Consider the following 26070-nt stretch of genomic DNA (forward strand, 5'->3'; position numbering starts at 1 on the left):
CAAGTAATAAGTTAGTTTTATTAAATGTTCCTTTAAAGTCTCTCTTAAAATTTAACTCCTTAAGTGGGTTACTTTTTCTTACTCTTTCTCTTTATCAGCCATCATTTAAATTTTTTTAACCTTTTTCATTTCCTAATTCTTAACTCCTCTTGAAAAATATATAATGATGAAAACAACTGCCATAGTTTAGGTCCGGTAATCTGCAGCCTTACAACGGCAATCATATTAGTTTATTTGGACTGGTATAAAAAATAGCATACACTGGGTGGCTTAAAAACAGAACTTTATTTTCTCCCAGTTATGGTGGCTGAAAGTCCAAGATCAGAATTTCTGATGAGGACTCTTACTGCCTTTTGCCAAGTGCTTACCTGGCTTTTCCTTCATGTCTGTGCGTGGGAGGAAGGGAAGAATGGAGGGTATCAGCTTTGTACAGTCTCTTAAGGACACTATCCTGTGGGACCAGAACCCCAACCTTACAACCTGCCTCATTGAACCTTAATTTCTTCCTTAGAGGCCCAAATACAGCTTCATTAGGGGTTAGGACTTTAACATCTGAATTTGGCAGGGATTGGGGGGTAGAAGGGGAAAACATTCAGTTTATTGTGGTAATAGTACGAGATCAGTTAATTCATTTGTCCAGAGTAAAGAGCTAATAAGTGGTAGAATCAGGATCTGATCTGTTCTCTTAACTCCAGGTCCCCTGATCTTTCCCATCAACACCCTGGTCAGCCTTCTGTGCCCTTTCTCAGTATATTTATTCATGGACATAGCCATGTTTGAGGCCTTATTTTTACTTGGAATTGATCCATTGAATAAAGGTCCAAGCTGAGGCTTTCCTTCTGACCATAACCAATTTAACTTCTACCTCATATACCCCCTTATATTTAACCAGGCTTTTCATCTATATCCTTACTCCTTAATGTCTCTCTCTCTTTTTTTTTTTTTTTTTAAGATTTTATTTATTTATGAGAGAGAGAGAGAGAGCGAGCACAGGCAGACAGAATGGCAGGCAGAGGCAGAGGGAGAAGCAGGCTCCCTGCAGAGCAAGGAGCCCGATGTGGGACTCGATCCCAGGACGCTGGGATCATGACCTGAGCCGAAGGCAGCTGCTTAACCAACTGAGCCACCCAGGCGTCCCCTTAATGTCTCTCTTTATCTCAGCCATCATTCTTGTCCATTTTAGGGTCAGTCTTTTTGGTAGTGTGAGTTTTGACACATTTTAATTCATTGCCCCTTTGATGTTTCAGACTCCTCTTATACCTTCATTGCGCCATTCCTGGTATCAGTTGTTTCTCTAAGGAGCCCTGAACTTTTTTAAATTGAGAAATTATTTTAGAAATTAGAGTCTGGGTGCTAGGAATTGTTTCATGGTTGGCCATTGTTTGTAGGCTTTTTAGTGAACAAAACTTTGAAATTTGTTCGTTCAGATAAAATGTATCCTGAGTTCATACTGAAACTTCTAATTCACATTTAGGGCATTAGGATCTTAACTTCATTGACTTCACATATGAATCTTCTTTCATCCATGACAAACATACGGGTTCTCCATAATCCAAACAATTATGTGTTTATTTTATACTGTACTAACCATACAGTAGTCTCAGAATAAAATACCAGTGTTACTACTGATAATATGAATATTGAGTGCATTGAAAGTTTTGTGGTTTTGTCTATAAAATATACCCTGTTGAGAATATGGTCAGGGGCACCTGGGTGGCTCAGTAGGTTAAACATTTGACTGTTGATTTTGATTTTGACTTGGGTCATGGTCTTGGGGTCATGAACTCAAGCTCTGCATTGAGTATGGAGCCTGCTTTGGATTCTCTCTCTGCCTCCCCTCCCTGCCCCCACTCTCGCTCTTGCTCTCTATCCCTTAAAAAAAGAAAAGAAAAAGAATATGTGGTCAACTCACTCTGTGTATGTGTGTGTGTTTTATGATAGATTTGTTTGTTTATTTATTTATTTATAGACCACAAGCATGGGGCGGGGGAGAGGGAGAGAGGATCTCGAGCAGACTTCACTAGTGTGGAGTCCAGCTTGGGGCTCCCAGGACCCTGAGATCATGACCTGAACAGAAATTAAGAGTCAAATGCTAAACTGACTGAGCCACCTAGGTGCCCCCAAATCACTGTGTTTTGAAGTCACTTAAAATAGTTCTTTTCTGTATGATAATGCTCAGTATACAGGTTCATTTGATTTTTATTTTTAGGGATTACTTTAAATTTTTTTATTTTAAATTATATTTTAAACAATTTTTGAGATATAATTTACTTGTAAGCAAGTCTCCATTTTTTTTTTCAGGGGTTTTTAAAATTTCCTATATTATTTTAAATTAACATATAATATATTGATTGTTTCCGGGGTACAGGTCTGTGGCAAGTCTACATACTTAAAGTTTTTAAAATTTGATGGATTTTGACATATATATACACCTGTGAAAACACCACTGCAGTCAAGTTATAGAACCTATTACACCCAAAAATTAGCCTGTGTCCCTTTGCAGTCTGTCCTATTTCTGTATTTTAAGCAAACATTAGTTTGCTTTCTGTCATTATGGATTATTTGCATTTTGAGGAACTTTAGATAAATCATGCAGTATATGCTTCTTTTGGTTGCGTTAAGATCATCTCCTGTGCCACCAGTGGTATGACTACCACACTATGGGGAAAATAGCCTACTTGTGGATCTCAGTGGTTCTTTTCTGGTGTTAACAATTTATTATCTTTGCTCATATAATTGAGATTTCCGTTAGAATTTCTTTCGTGTTGGCCTCTACGTAAAACAAAGGCTAATTTGATTTAATAGTCAAAGTTTAAACAGCTATTTGGGCTGTGTGTGTGTGTGTTTAAGATTTTATTTATCTGAGAGAATTCAGGGGGAGTAGTAGAGGGAGAAGGACAAACAGACTCCATGTTAGAGTGTGGAGCCCTACGCAGGACTTGATCCCACAACCCTAAGATCATGACCTGAGCTGAAACCAAGGGTCAGAACTTAACCAGCTAAGCCACCCAGGCACTCTTGAACAGCTGTTTTTATAGAAATTTGCCATCTTAAGAAAAAAACAAACAATTTTATGAGAGAGAGAGAAAGTATGTGGGGGCAGGGGCAGAGGGAAAGCGAGAGAGAAAATTTTTTTTTAAGGTTTTGTTTATTCATTTGACAGAGAGCACAAGCAGGGGGGAGCGGCAGGCAGAGGGAGAGGGACAAGCAGACTCCTCGCTGAGCAAGGAGCCTGATGTGGGACTCCATCCCAGGACCTTAGGATCATGACCTGAGCCGAAGGCAAACACTCAACGAACTGAGCCACCCAGGTGTCCCTAGGGTGAGAATTTCAAAACTGAAAAACGACATGGGTCAGTGAACTAAACACAGAAATAAAGTCATGACTTACATGGTAGAGGGGTGGTGTGTCTCTCAGACATTCTCAGGGATTGGTTTTTGTGCCACCCGTTTATCTGTTTAGGTATGTATTCAGTATAGAGCATTTTACAGTCTGGCTTTCTGTAACTGAATTTAAAAGCGTGTTAGTTTTTTTTTGTTTTTTTTTTTTTTTTTAACAACCTTGAATTTGTTTTCAGATTTCTTCAGAGGCCCCACAGTAGCGAATATCCGCCTGGCTGGTTTAGAGTATGTGCTGCACTTCACTGCACTGAACGGGAAGATTTATTTTCGGAGCTATAAGTAAGTACATTTTGTAGGATATTTTTGAATCCAGGGTTAGCATTTTAGTGTGACCTTTGTAGAGCTCAAACTTAGAATTGGTGTTTGGTCAGAAGTTTGTTTGGAGAGTTTGCAAACTCGTAGCGGCATAGCGGGTCTGCGCTGTTCCTCACATCTGTCATTCCCCTGCTCTCTCCTGCCTCTGAACCGCTGCTTTTCCAGGGCCCCAGAGCATCTGATGCGACATTCCTCTGAGCTTAGAACACTAATTCAGTCTTGACCCTACTTTATGCGGTATCTTTTTTTTTTCTTTTCTTTTTTTTAAAGATCTGTTATTTATTTGAGAGAGAGAGTGGGCGTAAGGGGAGCGGAAGGAGAGGAAGTTCCAAGCAGATGCCTCACAGAGCCTGACTCAGGGCTTGATCCCATGAGCCATGAGATCACGACCTGAGCCAAAACCAGGAATTGGACATTTAACTAGCTGAGACATCCAGGTGCCCCCTCCCCTCCCCCCGCTTTTTTTTTAAAGATTTTATTTAGAACAAGCAGGGGAAGTGGCAAGCAGATGGGAAGGGAGAAGCAGGCTCCTGCTGAACAAGGAGCCCCATGCAGGGCTCGATCCCAGGACCCTGGGATCATGACCTGGGCTGAAGGCAATTGCTTAACCCAAGAGCCACTCAGGCACCCCCCGGCTCCTTCTTTATCATGACTGGGTTTAGAACACGAAGACACAAGTCTTAGACCAGCCAAAGCAAATCTCAAAACTCTGAATCTAAAAACTGGAATCTGAAAGGAATGAGAAGATTCAGTGGCTAGATTCATTTTACTCTTTCTCCAGCCTAGACTTTCCAGCTCTATTCTTACCACAGTATAAATGTAAATCCTAACACTGATTTTGTTTTTATTAAAAAGCTTAATGATATGCTGCAATTGTCAAGTCTTTTGGGGTAATCATGAGATATATATATCCGTGTGTGTGTGTGTGTGTGTGTGTGTGTGTACATACATATATATTTTTTATTACATACATTTTTTTTTTTAAGAATTTATTTATTTGACAGAAATTACAGGTAGGCAGAGAGGTAGGCGGGGGGTGGGGTGAAGCAGGTTCCCTGCTGAGCAGAGAGCCTGATGCGGGGCTCGATCCCAGGACCCTGGGATCATGACCTGAGCCGAAGGCAGAGGGTTTAACCCACTGAGCCACCCAGGCGCCCCCACACATTCTTTTTTAAAATAAAGCATTGGCACTGGCTGATCAAGCCCACACTCTCTTGGAGAATGTATTAGTTCCCACAAAGTGCCTCCCTTTGTACATAGGATTGAGACTAATGTCCGTTTTTGAGTTACGGCATGGCAGTGCAGCCTGGAGCCACTGACTGTTCAGTGTTGACAGTGACTTCTTTGTGTTAGCTGTATGTGCAACCATTTGTGGACTTCAGCATTTCATCTACAGTTTTACTTTTTTAAAAATTAATTATTTTTTTAAGGGGTGAGCGAGAGAGAGTGTGTATGTGCCCAGGTGCAGAGCGGGGGAGAGGCAGAGGGAGAGGGAGAGACAGAAAATCTCAAGTAGGCTCCCTGGTTAGCGCAGAGCCCAACATGGGCCCAATCTCACAATTCTGAGATCGTGATCCATGTTGAAATCAAGAGTCAGACGCTTAACCAAGTCACCCAGGTGCCCTTACATTTTTTTTTCAGTGAACTCTACCAACAATGTCTGGCTCAAACCTATAACCCCGAAATCAGGAGTCTCGTGCTCTACCGGCTAAGCCAGCCAGGCCCCTAATTTTGTTCTTTTCTTCACGATGGAACACCTGGTTGACCAGCTTATGTTAATGAATGTCCAAATGAATTTAAATACTCACCTCTTCTCAATAATTCCCATCTTTGCCTCAACTGTATTGAATTAGAGATACTTCGTTCTTTTCACCATGATTGGTATCATCACTTCTGTTTATTTTCCTTTTGTTTAGATAGTAATAATAATAATAATAGACAAAATGCAATAAAATAACCACATGATCGATACTCATTTTTAGTTTTATTTTTATTTTATTTTATTTTTTTAAACAAGAGGGATTTTATAATCATTTCGAACTTGCTGAGATTGAAAGCCTTACGTCTGTTTGAGTTTCCAAACTTAACTTTGGTGCTATGAAGAATATATAAAGTAGATGACTCCAATTTATAGAATTAGAAAGACAAACAATCACTAACATAAAAAAAATATTTTTGAAAACTTACTGTGATCAGCCCACCTGGAGATATAAAGGAGCTAAAAATATAAAGAGTAACATCTTTGAGGATGAGAAATGAATGACAGTAATCTAAACTCTTTCATTGTAAACAGTGTCAAAGAAAGTATTCACTTGTATCAGAACTTGTATTTAGTGAAAAGAAAGATTAATTTGTAAAGAAAGAAATACAGAGAAGATAAAATGGGCAGAAAATTAGCAAATCAGACTTCAGAACATGGATAAATTAAGCAGTGTAATTACACATATCTACCCGTCTACTTACTTTAAGAAGAATTGCTGGAATCACATTAGGTTAGCATAGCATGTCCCACAATGAAAAAAAAAGTGTGAGCTTTTGAGAGCAGAGACCCTAGTGTAAATTTAATCCGAGTTGTTTTATACAGGCCCAGTAATACATGCTAGCTATTGATTTATAATAGAAAATGGACTGTGTGATTGAGAGCAAGCTGCTAGTGGAAAAAAATCATCAAATGTAGATTAGCTTAGTCTGCAGAGGCTGTACTGCTCTTGGGAGAGGAAGGAGGAATTGGTCCGAGGGTTGAGCATCACCTCTGAGCCCAGTAAGCTGGCCCTGGACCGGGCTTGGCTGCATGACTTAGGCAGGTCACTTCTTAGGGCCTCCGTTTTTCCTCTGCAAAAGGTAGTGAGTGATACCATTCATGTGATTCTGTGGTCCCTAAAAGAACAATAGTAATTCCTTTATAAAGGGGAGAAGGGTTGTGGATAGAGGTGGGAAGATGCTGGAGAAGTGTGTCTCACTTAGTGTGGTTCATTAGGCACTCTTGCAAGCTACACTTACGTGTCCTGCCCTCTTCTTTTACTTGGAACCAGCCCTTAAGCAGTTGGTAAAAGGTAATAGTTACCATTGGTGCACATTTGTGAAGTTAATAAGGTTAATCTTAGAAAATGGCTTTGAATTTTTTGGATGATGGAAAGTATAAATATGAAATTATATTAATATGATTTGACCTTTTGGGGGGAATAAATCATTGTTAATGACCTCTTCCCATGTATCGTATAATAATTCCTCATATGTGAGTGACCATTTATATTCCTTGGAGAATTTTATTCACTATAAAGTCAAAGCCATGCATATAAAACAGGAAATTTTTAGTAACTGCCACATTTGCCTTTGCCATGACATTGGTTAGGTTCTATGGGGAGAAATATACAAAACAAGGAAGTATTAGCATACTTAAAAAGCAAACAGCATTGTAGGCAAGGAGTTTAAGTAATGAAAAACAGAACATCAGCAGAAGAGAGGGATATGGAAGGGAGAAAAATAGGGAAATTACAACTTGAACAAGAGTGGTAATGGCAGTCTTCCTCCAGGAATAGGCAAATAATGTTTTATTTTTATTGATTAATTGATTGATTTTATTTATTAGAGCATGCACAAGCAGGAGGAGTGGCAGGCAGAGAGAGAGGGAGAGGCAGGCTCCCCAGCGAGCAGAGGACCCAATGTGGGGCTCGATCTTGGAACCACAGGATCATGACCTGAGCTGAAGGCAGAAGCTTAATGGACTGAGCCACCCGGGCACCCTGCAAATATTGTTTTAAAATATATGGAAATTACCCATCAACATAGCTAATAGCCTGAGCCCATTTGAGAAGGAAAGAGTTGGGATGTCTTTTCATCCCTGCATCCTGAGGTACCATAGAGCCTTGCAGAATTGAATGTCTCTTGATTTAGAGCTTACAGGGAGACAAAACAAAACAAAGCTTGAGGTTAGGATCTGAGATGGAGATTGATAGGCATATGATGTAACAGTTCTGGGTGTAGGCTGGAGACATGATGGCCTGGAAATGAAATGTCTATCTTAAAAAAAAATTGTGGTGTATATGGTGGGATGGGGGTGAAGGAAAGGGTTTTAATCTTCTTTTTATTTATTTATTTATTTATTTATTTTTAAAAGATTTTACTTATTTATTTGATAGAGATCACAAGTAGGCAGAGAAGCAGGCAGGGGACGGGGAAGGGGAAGCAGGCTCCTTGTTGAGCAGAGAGCCTGGTGCGGTGCTGGATTCCAGGACCCTGAGATCATGACCTGAGCTGAAGGAAGAGGCTTAACCAACTGAGCCACCCAGGGGCCCCTTAATTTTGGTGTTTGGTTTTTTTTTTAAATTTTATTTATTTATTTGACAGAGATCACAAGCAGGCAGGGAAGCAGGCTCCCTGTTGAGCAGAGAGCCTGATACGGGGCTCGATCCCAGGACCCTGAGATCATGACCCGAGCTGAAGGCAGAGGCTTTAACCCACTGAGCCACCCAGGCGCCCCTCTAAGTTCTTTATTAATACATTCCCTCTGAGGAAAAGTAAACAGATGGTTTTTTAAAAAAGATTAATAATAATTTTAGATTCTAAACCAGGAAATCAAAGAAAAACTTAAACAATTCATGGAAACCAATGAGAATGAAGACACATTGGTCCCAAAACCTATGGGATACAGCAAATGTGATCCTAAGGGGGAGATAGGTAGCCATCCAAGCCTCATTCAGAAAAATTGAAAAATCCAGAATACACCGTATCTCTTCATACCTTAAAGAACTGGAAAGTCAACAACAAATTAAGCCAACCCCACACACAAGAAGGGAAATAATCAAAATTAGAACAGAGATCAATGAGATCAATACTAGAGATATAGTAGAACGCATCAATGAAATTTGAAGCTGGTTTTTTGAAAGAATCAATAGGATCAATAAACCACTGGCCAAACTAATCCAAAAGAAATGAGAGAGGGCCCAAATTAATCGAATTATGAATGAAAGGGGAGAGATCATGACTAACACCTAGGAAATGGAAACAGTCATCAGAAATTATTATCAACAGTTATTTGCCAATAGGTTAAGCAACCTAGAAGAAATGGATGCATTCCTGGAAACCTATAAACTTCCAACACTGAATCAGGAAGAAATTGACAACCTGAATAGACAATATCTAGTATCGAGATTGAAGCAGTGATCAAAAACTTCCGAAAAAACAGGAGCCCAGGATCTGACGAATTCCCTGGAGAATTCTACCAACATTCAGAGAAGAAATAATACCTATTCTTCTGAAGCTGTTTCAAAAAATAGAAACAGAAGGGAAACTTCCAGACTCTTTCTGTGAAGCCAACATTACCCTGATTCCCAGACCAGGCAAAGACCCCATCCAAAAGGAAGAATTTCAGACCAATATCCTGATGAATATGGATAACAAGATCCTAGCTAATAGGATCCAACAGTACTTTAAAAAGATTATCCACCATGACCAGGTGAGATTTATCCCTGGGTTGCAAGGGTGGTTCAACACTTGCAAATCAATCGATGTGATAGAACAAGTCAATAAGAGAAGAGAGAAGAACCATCTGGTCTTCTCAATTGATGCAGAAAAACCATTGGACAAGTTATAGCATCCGTTCCTGATTAAAACGCTTCAAAGTATAGGGATAGAGGGAACATTCCTCAACTTCATAAAGTCTATGAAAAACCCACAGTGAGTATCATCCTCAATGGGGAAAAGCTGACAGCCTTCCCTTTGAGATCAGAACACGACAAGGATGTCCACTTTCGCCACTGTTGTTCAACATAGTACTGAAAGTCCTAGCAACAGCAGACAACAAAAAGAAATAAAAGATACTCAGGTTGGCAAAGAAGAAGTCAAATTCTCTCTCTTCGAAGATGACATGATACTTTAGATGGAAAACCCAAAAGACTTCACCCCCAAACTACTAGAACTCATACAGCAATTCAGTAATGTGGCAGGATACAAAATCAATGTACAGAAATCCGTTGCTTTCTTATACACTAACAATGAAAATATACGGGAAGTTAGAGAATCGATTCTATCTACTGTAGCACCAAGAACCATAAGATACGTGAGAATAAATCTAACCAAAGAGGTAAAGGATCTGTACCTGAGGAACTACAGAACACTCATGAAAGAAATTGAAGAAGACGCAAAAACATGGAAAAGCATTCCATGCTCGTGGATCGGAAGAATAAACATTGTTAAAATGTCTATACTGCCTAGAGCCATCTATACTTTCAATACCATCCCGATCAAAAATTCCACGGGCATTTTTCAAAGAGCTGGAACGAACAGCCGTAAAATTTGTATGGAACCAGAAGAGACCCCGAATTGCTAAGGAAATGTTGAAAAAGAAAAACAAAACTGAGGGCATCATGTTGCCTGATTTCAAGCTTTACCACAAAGCTGTGATCACTAAGCATGGTACTGGCACAAAAATAGACACATAGACCAGTGGAACAGAGTAGAGAGCCCAGATATGGACCCTCAACTCTATGGTCAAATAATGTTCGACAAAGTGGGAAAAATAACCAGTGGAAAAAAGACAGTCTCTTCAATAAATGGTGCTGGGAAAATTGGGCAGCTATGTATAGAAGAATGAAACTTGACCATTCCCTTACACCATAGCTTACAAAGATAAACTCGAAATGGTTAATAGACCTCAACGTGAGGCAGGAATCTATTAAACTCCTAGAGGAGAACATAGGCAGTAACCTCTTCAACATCGGCCTCAGTAACTTCTTTTAAGACATGTCCCCAAAGGCAAAGGAAACAAAAGCGACAATGAACTTTGGGAACTTGATCAAGATCAAAAGCTTCTGGGGGTGCCTGGGTGGCTCTTTGGGTTGGGCCTCTGCCTTTTGCTCAGGTCATGATCTCAGGGTCCTGGGATCAAGCCCCGCATTGGGCTCTCTGCTCAGCACGGAGCCCGCTTCCCCCTCTCTCTCTGCCTATTTGTGATCTCTCTCTGTGAGTCAAATAAATAAATAAAATCTTTAAAAAAAAAAAAGATTAAAACCTTCTTCACAGCAAAGGAAACAGTCAGCAAAACAAAGAGGCAACCCACAGAATAGAAGATATTCGCAAATGACACTACAGACAAAGGGCTGATATCCAAGATCTATAAGAAACTCCTCAGACTCAATATATACAAGACAGATAATCATGTCAAAAAAATGGGCAGAAGACATGAACATGTATGTCTCCAAAGAAGACATACAAATGGCTAACAGACACATGAAAAATAGCCATCAGGGAGATTCTAATCAAAACCACATTGAGGGGGTGCCTGGGTGGCTCAGAGGGTTGAGCCTCTGCCTTCAGCTCAGGTCATTGTCTCGGGGTCCTGGGATTAAGCCCCGCATGGGGCTCTCTGCTTAGTGGGGACCCTGCTTCCCTCTCTCTCTGCCTGCTTGTGATCTCTCTCTCTGTGTCAAATAAATAAATAAAATCTTTAAAAAAAACACACACATTGAGATACCACCTTACACCAGTTAGAATGAACAAAATTAACAAGGCAGTAAACAACAAGTGTTGGAGAGGATGTGGAGAAAGGGGAACCTTCTTACACTGTTGGTGGAAGTGCAAGTTGGTGCAGCCACTTTGGAAAACTGTGGAGATTCCTTAAGAAATTCAAAATAGAGTTACTCTATGACCCTGCAATTGCAGTACTATTTACCCCAAAGATACAGATGTAGTGAAAAGAAGGGCCATCTGTACCCCAGTGTCCACATAGCAACAATGGCCACAGTTGCCAAACTGGAGAGCCAAGATGCCCTTCAAGAGATGAATGGATAAAGAAGATGTGGTCCATATATACAATGGAATATTACACCTCCACCAGAAAGGTTGAATACCCAACTTTTGTATCAACATGGACGGGACTGGAGGAGATTAGGCTGAGTGAAATAAGCAGAGAAAGTCAATTACCATATGGTTTCACTTACTTGTGGAGCATAAGCAATAACATGGAGGACGTTGGAGAGGAGAAGTGAGTTGGGGGAAATCGGGGAGATGAAGGATGAGAAACTGTGGACCCTGAGAAACAAACTGAGGGGAGGGGAGTGGTGGGATAGGTGAACCTGGTGGTGGGTTTTAAAGAGGGCACGTATTGCATGGAACACTGGGTGTGGTACATAAACAATCTTGGAACACTGAAAAAAATTTACAAAAAAATTCAAGGAAGTTTGGCAAAATTGTAAAAAAAGAAAAACTAAGAATGCTCAAAATGATAATAATTTTAGATTTTAGATTTCACTGTTAAAAGTTTAATAAAGAAAATGAATTACAGGTCTGTCACCAGAAACCATACATAGAAAACTGAAAATTGGAGAAAACTTTCTTCTGTTTCTGTCAATTTGATCTGCCAATAAACCTGCCCAGTGAAGTAATTCAGGCAAGTTCATTTACACAGGGGCACCTGGGTGGCTCATTCAGTTAAGCGTCTGGACTTCAGTTCAGGTCATGATCTCTGAGTCTTGGGACTGAGTCCCATGTTGGGCTACCTGCTCAGTGGGGAGTCTGCTTCTCCCTCTCCCTCTGTCCTGCACCCCCACGCCCCACCCCAGCTTATGCTCTCTCGCTCGCTCTCAGATAAATAAAATCTTTAAAAAAGATCATCTACACAGACAGTATGGCACTGTAACTTAATTCTTTGGTAAATAACAGCATATGTAGATATATGTACTATATATACACACATACATGATATATATATATACAGTTATTTGGAAAAAATCTTAATTATATACTCAAAAAATTACTTTGGTAGGAGGATACTTGCATAGATAAAAAGGTACTTGGGTAATGTGAATCCATTAGGCATGCCATGAGCTGTCTAGATCTACAGCTTTTCCATATAGCTGAAAATAAGCATTTTAAGTGGTAGAAACACTTTTACTTGGCTATTTTTATATGTAGAGTTTCCCTGATTTCTTCAGTAGTCTATTGGACACAAGATGTTAATCAAGATACTCATCTTGTTATGAGTTCAGCTTTATAAATGTCTTTTATTTGGAGGTATTGAATATGTGGATGCAAAAGCAGAAATAAGTGAGTTACAGCAGAGTGAAATGATCACTGCTGCCATATGCCTTCAGTCAGCTTTTAGGGAAGAAACCCTGATATTACCAACTTCATCTTCTATTCCCCTACTGTGGGCCTGAGACTGGTGTACTCTCAACGCTCTTCTGGATCCACTATGAAGAGAGTGGGCTAAGCACCCTTGTTTTGGCTTATTTCCCCTCTGCTTGCTCTCTTCAAGTCCCATACTAATACTCATGTGATCTTTTATTGTTAGTAGATCTTTTTTATTGTTGAACATGTCTGCTTTTTACATATCCTAGGTCGGTGTTTGTTTTGTTTTGTTTTTGCCTTGTTCAGTTTGGTGTAAAGAACTGTGTCTGGTACAGCGTATCTATCATTAAGACTCCCCTTACAGCCACTAGATGCACCTCCCACCGGGAGACCGTCTGCATGTGATGCCCAAAAGGCTGTTAATGAGCTTTTGCACACTCACTTCTGCTTTCTGGAGTTTGTTGTTCTTAGGTATTCCTTATTGTGCTTGTACTCTTATCTTCTGTCTCTTCTCTCATGTCATTTGTTGCCTCTCTCATGTTCTACTTTTGGTGTGAAAAGTTTGATCTTAATTTATTTTATTTTTTTTGAAAAGTTTGATCTTTTATAAACATTGTTATTCATTTAATTCTTTTATTCCATGTAGAGATCTGCCTACTATAACAAATTGAGTTAGCTCAAATAATCTTCAGGTGTTTGAGCTATTCTTGTGGTATCATTCACAAAAAGAATTTGTTAGTCTCCTCTCTTTCTGGCTGTGTTGCTCATCTGTTTCCAGATCCAGAACTATTTTGACATATGGAATCTAGAAGGTTGTGGTTTTGTTATATTAGGGTTTTAAAGTTCATTCCAATCTATAGAGATCAGTATGTGTCTACTATACTCAGAAGTGGATTCTGAATGGGTCTTAGAGAAATAAGAATTTGTTAATCATGTAAATGTAATGTTTCAAGGGCCCAGTTGAAATTGTTTTTATGATTATGTAAATCTATAAATAAGATGAAGAAGTCATATCAAAGGATTCCATTTCTGGGGCACCTGGATGGCTCAACTAAGCATCTGCCTTCGGCTCAGGTCATGATCCCAGGGGCCTGGGATCAAGCCCTGCATTGTCAGGCTCTCTGCTCAGGAAGGACCCTGCTGCCCTGCTCCCCAGCTTGTACTCTTCTCTCTCAAACCTTTTTTTTTTTAATTTTATTTATTTATTCATTCATTCATTCATTCATTCATTCATTCGGTAGAGATCACAAGTAGGCAGAGAGGCAGGCAGAGAGAGAGGGAAGCAGACTCCCTGTTGGGCAGAGGGAATGATGCGGGGCTCAATCCCAGGACCCTGAGATTATGACCTGAGCTGAAGGCAGAGGCTTAACCTACTGAGCCACCCAGGCGCCCCTCTTCTTCTCTCTCAAGTAAATAAAATCTTTAAAAAGGGGGGGGGTTAATTTCTTACAAGAATTGTCTCACTTCCTGTTTCTCAATAATATTGTGTGTTTTTTTTTTGTTTTTGTTTTTAAGATTTTATTTATTTATTTGAGAGAGAGAGTGAGAGCATGAGAGGGGAGAAGGTCAGAGGGAGAAGCAGGCTCTCCGCAGAGCTGGGAGCCGGATATGGGACTCGATCCTGAGACTCCGGGACCATGACCTGAGCCGAAGGCAGTCGCCCAACTGACTGAGCCACCCAGGCGCCCATTTTTTTTAAAGATTTTATTTAGGTGAAAGAGAGAGAGCACGAGTAGGGTTGGGTTAGAAGGGAAGGGAGAAGCAGACTCCTCACTGAGCAGGGTTAGAAGGGAAGGGAGAAGCAGACTCCTCACTGAGCAGGGAGCCAGATGCAGGGCTTGATCCCAGGATCCTGAGATCATGACCTGAGCTGAAGGCAGACACTTAACTGACGGAGCTACCCAGGTGCCCAACAATGTAGTATTCTTTTGTTTTTGATTTTTAAAAAGCAGCAAACCAAAGAATATACTTGGTCTAAACACAGAAAGTATTTAAGAAGCTTAACCTCCTAAAGGCTGTCCTTTTATGAACTGTAATTCTCTTGAACAAAAATATTTGAGGGGATAGGACTTCCATCAAAGTCAAAACAACATTTCTTTTTTTCCTGCTTCTTAAAGGTTGCTGTTGAAGAAATCTGGTTGCAGAACACCAAGGATTGAATTGGAAGAGATGGGACCCTCATTGGATCTGGTTCTGAGGAGGACACATCTGGCATCAGATGATCTTTATAAATTATCTATGAAAATGCCAAAAGCCCTCAAGGTTTGTAACTTGCAGATCGGTACCGTATTTATTTGTATATTCCACTCTTCTTTCCAAAAGGATTTGCAGCATAGGACACTAAAGAACATATGGAAAGAGATCAATAATATAGATAAAATTAGACTCTAAGAACAAAGAAAAGGAGGAAGAAGCAAATAAGGCAACCATAAAGGGTAATAAAAGATTGTAGAAACCATACATCAACTATGGCTAAGAGCTTTCTGATAGCCAAGACTGCTGGTTTTCAGCAAGAAAGAAAATTGGGGTATTGTGGAGATTGGGGATTTAGAGTACAGGATGTGTATGTAACCCATACTTGCATAAAACCTATTTTGATTTTTGAATGGTTTTAAAAAACAAGTAGAAGTGTCATCTCTGGAATGCTAGTAAAGATTAAATGATAGTCACAATACCTTAAGCTAAACACAAGAAATTATCTCAGTGCATGATAATCGTTAGCATAGTCTATAGTGTTGATTTTTGAAGTGTGGTATGACAGTTTACCTGGGAATTGTTAGAAATGCTAAATCTCAGGTCCCACCCAGATGTGTTGAATTATAATATGCATTTTAACAAGATTCCCAAGTGATTTGAATGTACTTAAGTTTGAGAAGAAAGGTCTATAGGGTTATAGATTATATTGAATAGGTGATCACTAATGGAAATTGTTAGTAAAATAGTTAATGTACACTAGATTTTTACCAGTTTATACACTAGATAGCATTATATATATAATGAATATACATAATTATGTGTTTATATATATATATTCTTGTTTCATAGCCAAAGAAGAAGAAAAATGTCTCCCATGATACTTTTGGTACAACTTATGGAAGGATTCATATGCAGAAGCAAGACCTAAGCAAACTACAAACCAGGAAAATGAAGGGGTTGAAGAAGCGACCTGCAGAAAGGATAACAGAAGACCAGGAGAAAAAATCAAAGAGAATTAAAAAAAAATGATGGAACTTAGCCAGTGACTATAATGTTATTGTAGTCTGTTTACTTAAGAGTATTATCAATCATCAGTCATTTGTAAGTTTCTTATAAGATTTTATTAAATGTTTTTATAGTATGGTAATTTACCTAAACTATATATTATATATATTATGAACACTAATCTACTGGTATTAGGTTGAATTAAGCCTCTTTGTTTCTTCATTTTGTTTTGTTTTTAAAGATTTTTTTATTTGACAGAGAGACAGCCAGCCATAGAGGGAACACAAGCAGGGGGAGTGGAAGAGGGAGAAGCAGGCTTCCCACTGAGCAGAGAGGCCAATGCAGGGCTCAATCCCAGGACTCTGGGATCATGACCTGAGCCGAAGGCAGACACTTAACAACTGAGCCCCCCAGGTGCCTCGAAATTAAGCCTCTTTGAGATATATCCTGGTGGGTCATTTTCTCTCTATGTTACGGTATTCCCTCTGCCACAACCTCCACCCCGCAACAAGTCTCATTGAGTTGGTAGGTGAGGAGGGATCTCCAGAACAACCATACTTCTGGGTTAAGCTTTCAGTAAAGGAAGAAAGCCATGGAAAGTAGAAATGGCCCAGAGGAACTGTATACACACTTACTATGAATTACCTGGAAAGTTAACCCCATCTCCCAACACATACCTACAACCTGACTTTTGTTTCTCACTCTTCTGTTACTCTGCCTGAAATTCTTCCAGTTAGAGATTCATTTGAGATTTTTAACTTTGTGTCTTAAAACATTTCTCTTAAGAGCATGTCCACTAATTTTCTACCACCTCCACCTCCCCCAAAAAACACTGATATTCATGGTCATACACTAAAAAACGTGCCTCTGAAGAAGTCCAGCAGAGAAGGTACAGCATACTGTGGAGCAAAACAAATCGGAAACTGGCAGGCTGAGGAGGGCACAAAGAACAGTTTTCACTTTAACCTCATCAGCTCTACCCCTGTGACGCAGCTCTCCGCCAAGAGAAACCTTACAGCCTGCAGTTTCCCCAGGGAGGGGAGGGAGAAGGTGTGAGGGAACACATGGCTCCCCTAGCCCTGCAGGATGCTGTCAGAGAGAACCCTCTTTCTAGTCCCACCCAGAATACTGAGATGTACTGCGCAGCCGGGGAGGGGACTGCACCTGGCCTGACAGCACCCAGGGCTCTCAGAGGGCAGTAAAACCAATGTGGACCGTGGAAACCACAGCATAGCCTCCATTAGGAATCTGCCCATGAGCCACTAGAAGTGGCTTGCCTGCAGACCCCCACAGATGGTCCATGGTGCACACCACTCTCAGTGCCTCACCCATATGTCATCCCACCCCGTGGCCTGCCACCAGCGCACGAGGAGGGCAACACAAGTGAGCTTCTGGGAGTGGCTAGCGGACGTGTGCAGAAAGCAGTCCCATTCTCCCGGACTGGGAGAGATCACACAGATTCAGTCAGCACTGCCCTAGAGAGCAGACAAAAGGGAGATTCAGCACCCAGTGTGGCTTCACAGGATCAAGAGAAGGCCTTAAAGTTTGTATGACACGGTCTTGGAGTAGGAAACAAATACGCCAACCATGGAGACGATTTAAAGCCTGAATGTGTTTGGATCTGAGCTATGCATTCACTGCAGACTCTGGCTAAAGCGCTTTTTTTCTTTCATTGCTTCAATTCTCACCTAAGTATGATGAAGTGTTCAAACCTGCAGGAACTGCATCCTCTCTCTGGCTTCCAACTTGACTTAAGAAGAAATAAACTAATAATTTAGAAGCATGCTTCTTTCTGACTCCATGATCAAGCATGGAGGAAATGGACCAATCAAGAGTTGCCTTCTGCACAGGAGCTGGCAGTATTATGAGGGAGAGAAAGAATCAAGGCCATTGACGCTGTGGGCTATGATACTAACCTACTTTGTTCAGATGGCTTTTTTTTTTTTTTTAAAGATTTTATTTATTTATTTGACAGAGAGAGATCACAAGTAGGCAGAGCAGCAGGCAGAGAGAGGGGAAGGGAAGCAGTCTCCCCAATGAGCAGAGAGCCCGATGCGGGACTCGATCCCAGGACCCTGGGATCATGACCCGAGCCAAAGGCAGGGAGGCTTTAACCCACTGAGCCACCCAGGCACCCCTGTTCAGATGTTTTTAAACTGAATTTAATCCAAAGACTTTCCCAGTAAGAAGAAGCCAGTTAGGGGCGCTTGGGTGGCTCAGTCGGTTAAGTGGCTGCCTTCGGCTCAGGTCATGATCCCAGGATCTCGGGATCGAGCCCCGCATCAGTCTCCCTGCTCAGCGGAGAGCCTGCTTCTACCTCTGCCTCTGCCTGCTGATCTGCTTACTTGTGCTATCTCTCTGTCAAATAAATAAAATCTTAAAAAAGAAAAAGCCAGTTAGCAAATAACTAACAACCATTAACTCCACTAAAAGTAACTACTCTCACCGTGCCAATTGCTGATTCTATCCCTTGTTAGGAAGACTTCAAGAGGCCTCGAAAGGAGCCTACCATTGAGCAGGGGTGGGGGAATGAGGGAATTAAATATTTACTCAATTTGTTTCATTCCATTGATTTTTCTACAACACTAGAGAACTTTTTTAAAAAGAAGGTTGTGGTTAGCAATGTTTAATTCAGTCACGCATGAACAAGGGGCAGGGATGTTGGTAGCACATCATCTCTTCATTAGCCATTAGTCCAAATGCCTTTGTGCAATCTACTAATAATAGTAAAGTGGCTGATACATGCATATAAAAACTTTAACATATATCTCAAAAAGAAAGATTTTCATTATAATGATAACAAAAGATCACAAGTCCAAGAATATATTGAATTATCTTTGAACAGAGTCTTATTAAGAGAGACATATAAACAGAAGGAAGCAGTATGTTCTAAAATAATCAGATATATGCTTTGTGGGTTTTTATTTTTCATAAATCAATTTATAAATTTATAAATCATAAAGCTTAAATGAAAATGAGTAGCAGTAGCAAAAAAAAAAAAGGCTACTACTTGATCATTGACATATTACCTACCATATTATTATCTTTCTTTTTCTTTAAGGTTTTATTTATTTATTTGTCAGAGAGACTAGCACAAGCAGCAGGCGTGGCAGGCAGAAGGAGAAGCAGGCTCACTGCTTAGCAAGGATCCCAGGAGCTTGGGATCATGACCTGAGCTGAAGGCACTTAACCACCTGAGCCACCCAGGTGTCTCCATACCACTGGTTATTTTAAGAGATGCTGCCACTAAGCTCTGTTCCCTCTTCTGTGAGAGAAAAGCAGTTTTGGTAGGGCTAGAGGGAGAGACTGGGTAAGGTTTAGGACAAAATGCACTTAGGGTACTGAGAAGCTCTAGGTAACTAAAGGTCCCATGAGGGCCCTGGGTAGTGTTCATACCAAGTAGGAGTGAGCCAAAGCCAAACAGCTTATTTTGAAATTTTCTTAAAAATGCCTAGGAAAATGGGAAGAAGCTTTCTACTTCCTCCTAGTGATGCATACTTGTTTTCCTTAAATGTCCAAATTTAGGTTCCTGGTAAAGAAGCTCCTTTATACAAGTGCAAACCAACCATGTAGCAAGAACACAAACATATATAAACTATAATTTGTTGTCTGAGGTGGGAATGCTTTTGTTTTTAATTCCATGTCAAGGAGCTCCCTTATGCCTGTGTGTGCATATGTTTACGTGATTTTGCGGACGCTAAGCAAAAGCTAGAGCCTCAATTTATCTTCCATATCTTGCCCTTTCTCTGATAAACCCATTCCTTAGCTTTCCCTCTCCCCATCCCTCTCCAGATGGTTAATATCTCTCATAAAAAGGGAGCTGGTATTATTATTTGGACTTGTTGCTTGTTTGTACATTTACCCAAAGATGACAGAGTTTTAGATCTGAAGCAGGCATTTTACGTCTAGATGCAAAGAAAAGGCTAAAATAATTCATATCCAGCCATCTACAAGTAAATGGACAATAGTTGGGGCGAAGAGGAGCCATGAAAGGTACATCAGAAACATGAATGCAGAGTTCTTACCCAGGGCTTGGTCCTCTACGTTCAGCTAACTCAGCTAACACTTACGGAAATAGTGATTCAGCCATGTAATGGGTCTTACTAGCCACTAACAGAAAGGACCCTGCCATACCTTGACCTCTATTAGGAAGACATCTCCCAGCGATTCAACTGACAGAGATGACCACATTTTTGGTATGCGGGACATTGGGTTAGGGTGTTTGTTTAAAAATTTATTTTTAGGTAATTGCTACACCTAGTGTGGGGCTCAAACTTAATAGCTCTGGGGGTCAAGAGTCACATGCTCTGCTGACTAAGCCAGCCAGGGGCCCCTTGGAGTGTTTTTTTAATCTATCTGTTATCTATCTATCTATGATTTTATTTATTTGAGAGAAAACAAGCAGGGAGAGGATTAGAGGGAGAAGCAGGCTCCCCACTGAGCAGGGACCCTGATGTGGGGCTCCATCACAGGACCCTAGGATCATAACCTGAGCCAAAGGCAGATGCTTAACTGAACCACTCAGGTGCCCCAGGGTGTTTGTTTTAATCAATCGTCTTTGAGATTTGGTAATGTATTCTTTTGTTTCCTCTGTTGATTTTTATCTCAAGGTTATGGGTTGTCTAATAGGTATTTGAATGCATCCTCTTCAGTAAGAGAAGTATTACAAAGTATTATATCTAGTTGGAATTATTATTATTATTTTTAAGAACACTGGAGTTGTTGAGCTATCTGGAAACTTGGATCTACCATTTATATCACCAATTTTGTGGGAAGAGCATTTTAATTTCCACTTGCCCTTGAACTTTAGGAGACAACATACATAATTTGGAGAATGTATATTCATTTCAACAGACGTGGTAAACTACCTTAATTTTTACTTAATGAAGTTTTATTAACCCTGGATTTTGATAGATGAAGAAAACAGGTTTTTTGGTTTTAAATACCAAATTGCTTTTTTTTTCCCCCCGTAGGATGTTAATACTGATACCAAGCTATGTATAATTTAATGAAATTTAGTTCCCTTTTATAACCTAAATGCTGCTATTAGTTTTCTTGGTGTTGAACATAATCCAAAGTAGAGTTGTCATTACTCAAGAGAAGAAGAGGAAAAAAAGAACTTACCCCAAGTCAGTTTTCAGTTATCTGAACATCTAGCTTGTGATCTCTCCTTCCTTTTCTTTATATTTTTAGCCATTTTATATCCCCTCCTTCCCTCAGGTGGGGCCAGGAAAGAAACTGTGCAAAGTAAGTTCAAACCACTGCTAACATTTGACCAACAAGGGAAGACTTGTTTTTTAAAGATTTTTATTCATTTATTTGAGAGAGAGAGAGAGAGTATGAGCAGAGGGGAGAGGGAGAGGGAGAACAAGGCTCCTCACTGAGCAAGGAGTCCTATGTGGGACCTAACTCCAGGATTATAACCTGGGATTATAACCTGAGTTGAAAGCAGATGCTTAACCCACTGAGCCACCCAGGCACTCAGGAAGGCTTGTTTTTTTTAATTGAATTTCAGTTGTTGGTTGCATTGTCATTCATAAAATTAAGAGCCTGCAAATATACAGGGTCTTCATTATGTCCTCAGAGCACTTTTAACAGATCATCAACATGGTCACAATATCTCATAACTGCATTAAAGGTGGGTATATCCTAGCATATATGAAATTGAGTAGAATATTCTTCACATCCATTGAAATAAGCTACTATGAACAAGAAGGTAAAATGAGCTAGCTGGCTTGAGGTTTACGTTAGCTGTGACAAGAAAGTCAACTTACTTTTATTTATTTTTAAAGGTTTTATTTACGTATTGGAGGGAGAGAAAGAAGCAAACTCCCTGCCAAGCAGAGAGCCCATCACCAGGACCCTGGGATCATGACCTGAGCCAAAAGCAGACTGAGTGGCTTAATGGACAGAGCCCTCCAGGAATCCCAGTCAACTTGCTTTTTAATGTATATTGTTTTTCTCTCAAATTGACAACTTGAGTTATTCAAGTTTAAAACAGCAAAGCTATCACTGTGTGTTTCCTGTATCCTCCAGAGTGGCCCATGTTAGGAATTTTAACTGCCTTGGTTAGAATGGAGCCATTTGCACTTTTCCATTTCAAAGCCCTTTGGGGAAAAGTTGCAAAATAAGGGATTAAAAAAGGTAGGCTTTTTTTTTTTTCTTTTAAAGATAACCAACATGCATTTTAAATCTGTTCTTGTTTAAACAACTTTCCCTCCTCCCTCCCCCAACCCGATTCACCCCCACCTGCGCCCTTCACACACAATCTGGGCATCAGAAAATAGGTTCCAAACACAGGGAGAAAGGTCCAACTGCATCTTCCTGCTGAGCAGGCCTGGGGCCAGTATGAAAAAAGGCCGATAATGGGGAAATAGCAAAAATTCCAGAACTTAGCAGTCAGGGCTTTTGCCAAGCAAAGATCAGAGCCCCAGAACTTTACTTTCCTGGATTTGGTTTGATTGTTCAAGCTCAAAACTGGGTTTTTTGAGGGCTTAGCAAGAAGCAGAGTGGCAGAAGTTGGCACTGTGAGGCAAGCCCTTCCACTCAGCGGGAGCCCAGGGCTTCAGAGGACCGCCTCTGGATGCTGGAGCAGGGAAAGGGACTTGGAACAGGAGTTAGGACTGAGAAAAAGTTGCGGCTGTATTCAGGTCTGTCCCTCTCGAAACACTGCAAGTGGGCTCAGTGGTTCCTGGAAGTAAAGTACAAGGTATTTCATTAGTGTGTTTGATAGAGAATTGGAAGATTCCTATTTGCCAATGTGAGAAGCTTATTACCTCAAGCCCTTAGCTAGTTCCCCAGAGTCACCTGACAAAGCAGATGGCAAGGTGACGCAACAGATTAGAGACGTCACTTTAGATGACAACCTGTGACAGCACCTGTGGTTCAGCCTCTCACAGGCAGCTCTGGGGTTTGGGGCTTTTGGGGGGAAGAACATGAGAATTCATTGCTGTCCCCACTAGGCTGCATTTCTTTTCATTTGACTCGTCACTTAAATCTAGCCAGGTCACAAATGGTTTGAGGTTTACTCCCAGCACATTCCTCCGTATAGGGAGACCTTGAGGAAGGATTAGATGAAATCTTGAAAAATCAGAAAACAAAGCCAAAAGAGATGGTTCCTCAGCAAAAGCAGAATTGTGACTGTGGAAAACATGGGAGGGAAGGACAGCAGGCATTGTGCTGTTGGGGGGCAGAGGGAGTTGTGGCGTTAAAAGAAGCTGACACCCTCTGCGGTTGCTGTCTGAGAGCTCAGCTGAGATTTAAAAGGACAAGGATCCCATTAAGGACATCAAAAATCCATGGTCATCCAATGGTTCACCAGAACCATTAGTGGTCTGGTTCTCTAAGAGTAGTGTTAGCGTTGTTAGTTCCCAGCATTTTCCCAGAAATACGGAGGAAACAAACGAGGTTTGGTTTTGTGGTGATAGTAGAATGACAAAGTATGACTTTTTAAAGTGCCCAATAAGGCAGCTGGTATGATAGCAGCTGACAGAATTCTTAGGTTACTTCCATGCTTAGAATATAAGAGAAGTAGAGCCATCATGGTTGAGAAGCAGGGTTCCAGAGAATAATCCTCTTACCGTCAAGGTGGGTGAGATGTGGTATGGGAAGTACCTGGCCAATTGAAATGACCCAGAGTCTCAATCCCAGGCAAGGGCAGAAATAGTTTTAGAAAGCATTTTCATATGTTCATTTTATTTGTTATTGGAAATATCCTGTAAAGATGTATAGTGCAGTTGGCATTACATATAATTTCCAGTTGAGTAAACTGGCCCAGAGAGATTGACTAACTTGTTTGAAGTTACACAGCTGAAAGAAGTAAAGCTGGGGCACCTGGGTGGCTCAGTGGGTTAAAGCCTCTGCCTTCAGCTCAGGTCATGATCTCAGAGTCCTGGGATCGAGCCCCACATCAGGCTCTCTGCTCAGCAGGGAGCCTGCTTCCTCCTCTCTCTCTGCCTGCCTCTCTGCCTACTTGTAATCTCTGTCTGTCAAATAAATAAATAAAATCTTAAAAAAAAAATTAAAAAAAAAAAAAAGAAGTAAAGCTGTCCTAGATGCCCTGTCTTCTCATATCTAGTCTAGTGGATTCTCAACAAGACGTCTAAGACTCTCAAAGTATTCTTGTGAATCAAATGGAGAAATGTGATGTAACTAGAACACTTAGGCTGCTTCCTAGCAATTTGAAGAACGTTGATGAATGATGAATAAATCTGTGGCATCTGCAAAGAAAATCTTTATTGGCAAGCCACAGGGCTCTGTCTTTGGCCTTTGTCTCCTAAGCAATTTTATCTCCCACTTGAGTGAGGACAAAGATGATACACTTATGAAATCTGTGGATGCCATAAAGCAATGAGAACATTAGATGACATAAAAGTAAAGTATCTTGGGATATAAAATATCTTGGTAGGATGAGGGTGGGGAAGGTGGACTGGAGCCAAAAGGAGAGATTTAGTTAGATAAGTGAGAAATTCAGTATTTAGAGGGGGAAATATAAACATAGTTGGGGTAGGGGCTCCTGGTTGGTTCAATAGTAAAGCATGTGACTCTTGGTCTTGGGGTTGTGAGCTCAAGCCCCATTCGGTGGGGTAGAGATTACTTAAACTAACAAACATAGGATAAGGAAGACATGGTTCCACAGTTGGGAAATGACCCAGGGGACAAACCTATTGTTGGTCATCAATGTGAGCAGACTTCCAGAAAGGTCCACAGACATAGAAGTGGTGCTGACAGAACATTCACGTTGATTGAAATAGTATACATGAGATAGACAAGCAAGTCTGAAAATGGCACTGCCTGATGGGAAAATTAGCAACAGTGTAGAGGTAACAGAGACTGGGTGTCTCAAATTTGCCCAAACCACAACTACAGTATTGCTTCCAGTTCTGGACACCACTCTTGGAGGAACCTGAGCTACCTGGAAGGTGTTCAGAAGATGATGATGAGGGTGATGACAATCTTCAAACCTCACCAGGGGTGGAAATAGTTTCCCAGGGGAAGAAAAGCATTCACTGAACAGAACTCATATTTTATCAGCTTAATTGGAACATAATTTATGTATATTAAAGTACATCCATTTAGGAGCACCTGTGTGGTACAGGGGAGTGTCTGTCTGACTTGGTTTTGGCTCAGGTCATAATCTCAGGGTCTTGAGATTGAGCCCCGTGTTGGGCTCCACGCTTGGTGCAGAGTCTGCTTGAGATTTTCTCTCACCTTCTCCCTCTGTTCCTCCCCACTCCCTCTACCCTCATTCCCTCTCTCTCTTTAAAATAAACTAATTAATCTTTTTTCTTTTTCTTAAAGTACCTCCATTTAAAATATGTGGTTTGATGAGTTTTGACATTTGTATATACCCATGCAAGCACTAGCACATTAAAGATGGGAACATTTTCATTACTCCACAAAGGTTCTTCATACTTCTTTGTAGTTCATTATCTCTTTACCCCAGGTCCAGGCAACCACTGATCTCCTTTCTGTCACCACAGGTTAATGAAGATTTTCTGGAATTTTATATAGTAAATAGAATAGAAAAGGACATCTCTTGTGACTGGCTTCTCTAACTCAGCATGAAGATTTTGAGGTTCATACATCTTGCTTATCTATCAAGAGTTCACTGCTGAGTAGTATTCCCTTGTATGGATGTACCATATGTTTTGCTTCTGTTTGTGGACATGTGGGTTGTTTCCAGTTTTTGGCTATTATGAACAAAGCTGTTATGCACATTCATGTTACAAGTTTCTGCAGACAAATGTTTTCATTGCTTTTGGGTAGCTACCAGGAGTGGAATGGCTGCTTATATTGGACATACAGTTCCATTAGGAACTGAACGAATAAGAGAGAGGTTCCCAGATGCCATGGAGCTCATATTCTAGTTAAGGGAAGGAGTCAGTAGAACATGTAAACAGACAGGATAAGTTTAGAAAGTGATTACTGGGGCGCCTGGGTGGCTCAGTGGGTTAAAGCCTCTGCCTTCGGCTCAGGTCGTGATCCCAGGGTCCTGGGATCGAGCCCCACATCGGGCTCTCTGCTTGGCAGGGAGCCTGCTTCCTCCTCTCTCTCTCTGCCTGCTTGTGATCTCCGTCTGTCAAA

General features: G+C 40.7%; 1 protein-coding gene across 2 annotated transcripts in view; it reads left to right on the forward strand.

Annotated features, from left to right (window-relative positions):
* RPF2 (ribosome production factor 2 homolog) overlaps nucleotides 1–16126 on the forward strand; it is a 41405-nt gene extending 25279 nt beyond the window's left edge. For both annotated transcript variants that reach the window (XM_032858322.1, XM_032858323.1), the window contains exons 8-10: nucleotides 3579–3681; nucleotides 14901–15045; nucleotides 15829–16126. In XM_032858322.1, coding sequence (XP_032714213.1) covers nucleotides 3579–3681; nucleotides 14901–15045; nucleotides 15829–16008 — 428 coding nt within the window. In that variant the 3' untranslated portion in view covers nucleotides 16009–16126. The remainder of the gene's footprint in view (nucleotides 1–3578; nucleotides 3682–14900; nucleotides 15046–15828) is intronic.
* Nucleotides 16127–26070: the final 9944 nt, after the last annotated feature.

This window comes from Lontra canadensis, unplaced genomic scaffold (genome assembly GCF_010015895.1).
Source record: "Lontra canadensis isolate GAN:19392208 unplaced genomic scaffold, GSC_riverotter_1.0 scaffold14, whole genome shotgun sequence".
NCBI classification, from domain to species: Eukaryota; Metazoa; Chordata; class Mammalia; order Carnivora; family Mustelidae; genus Lontra; species Lontra canadensis.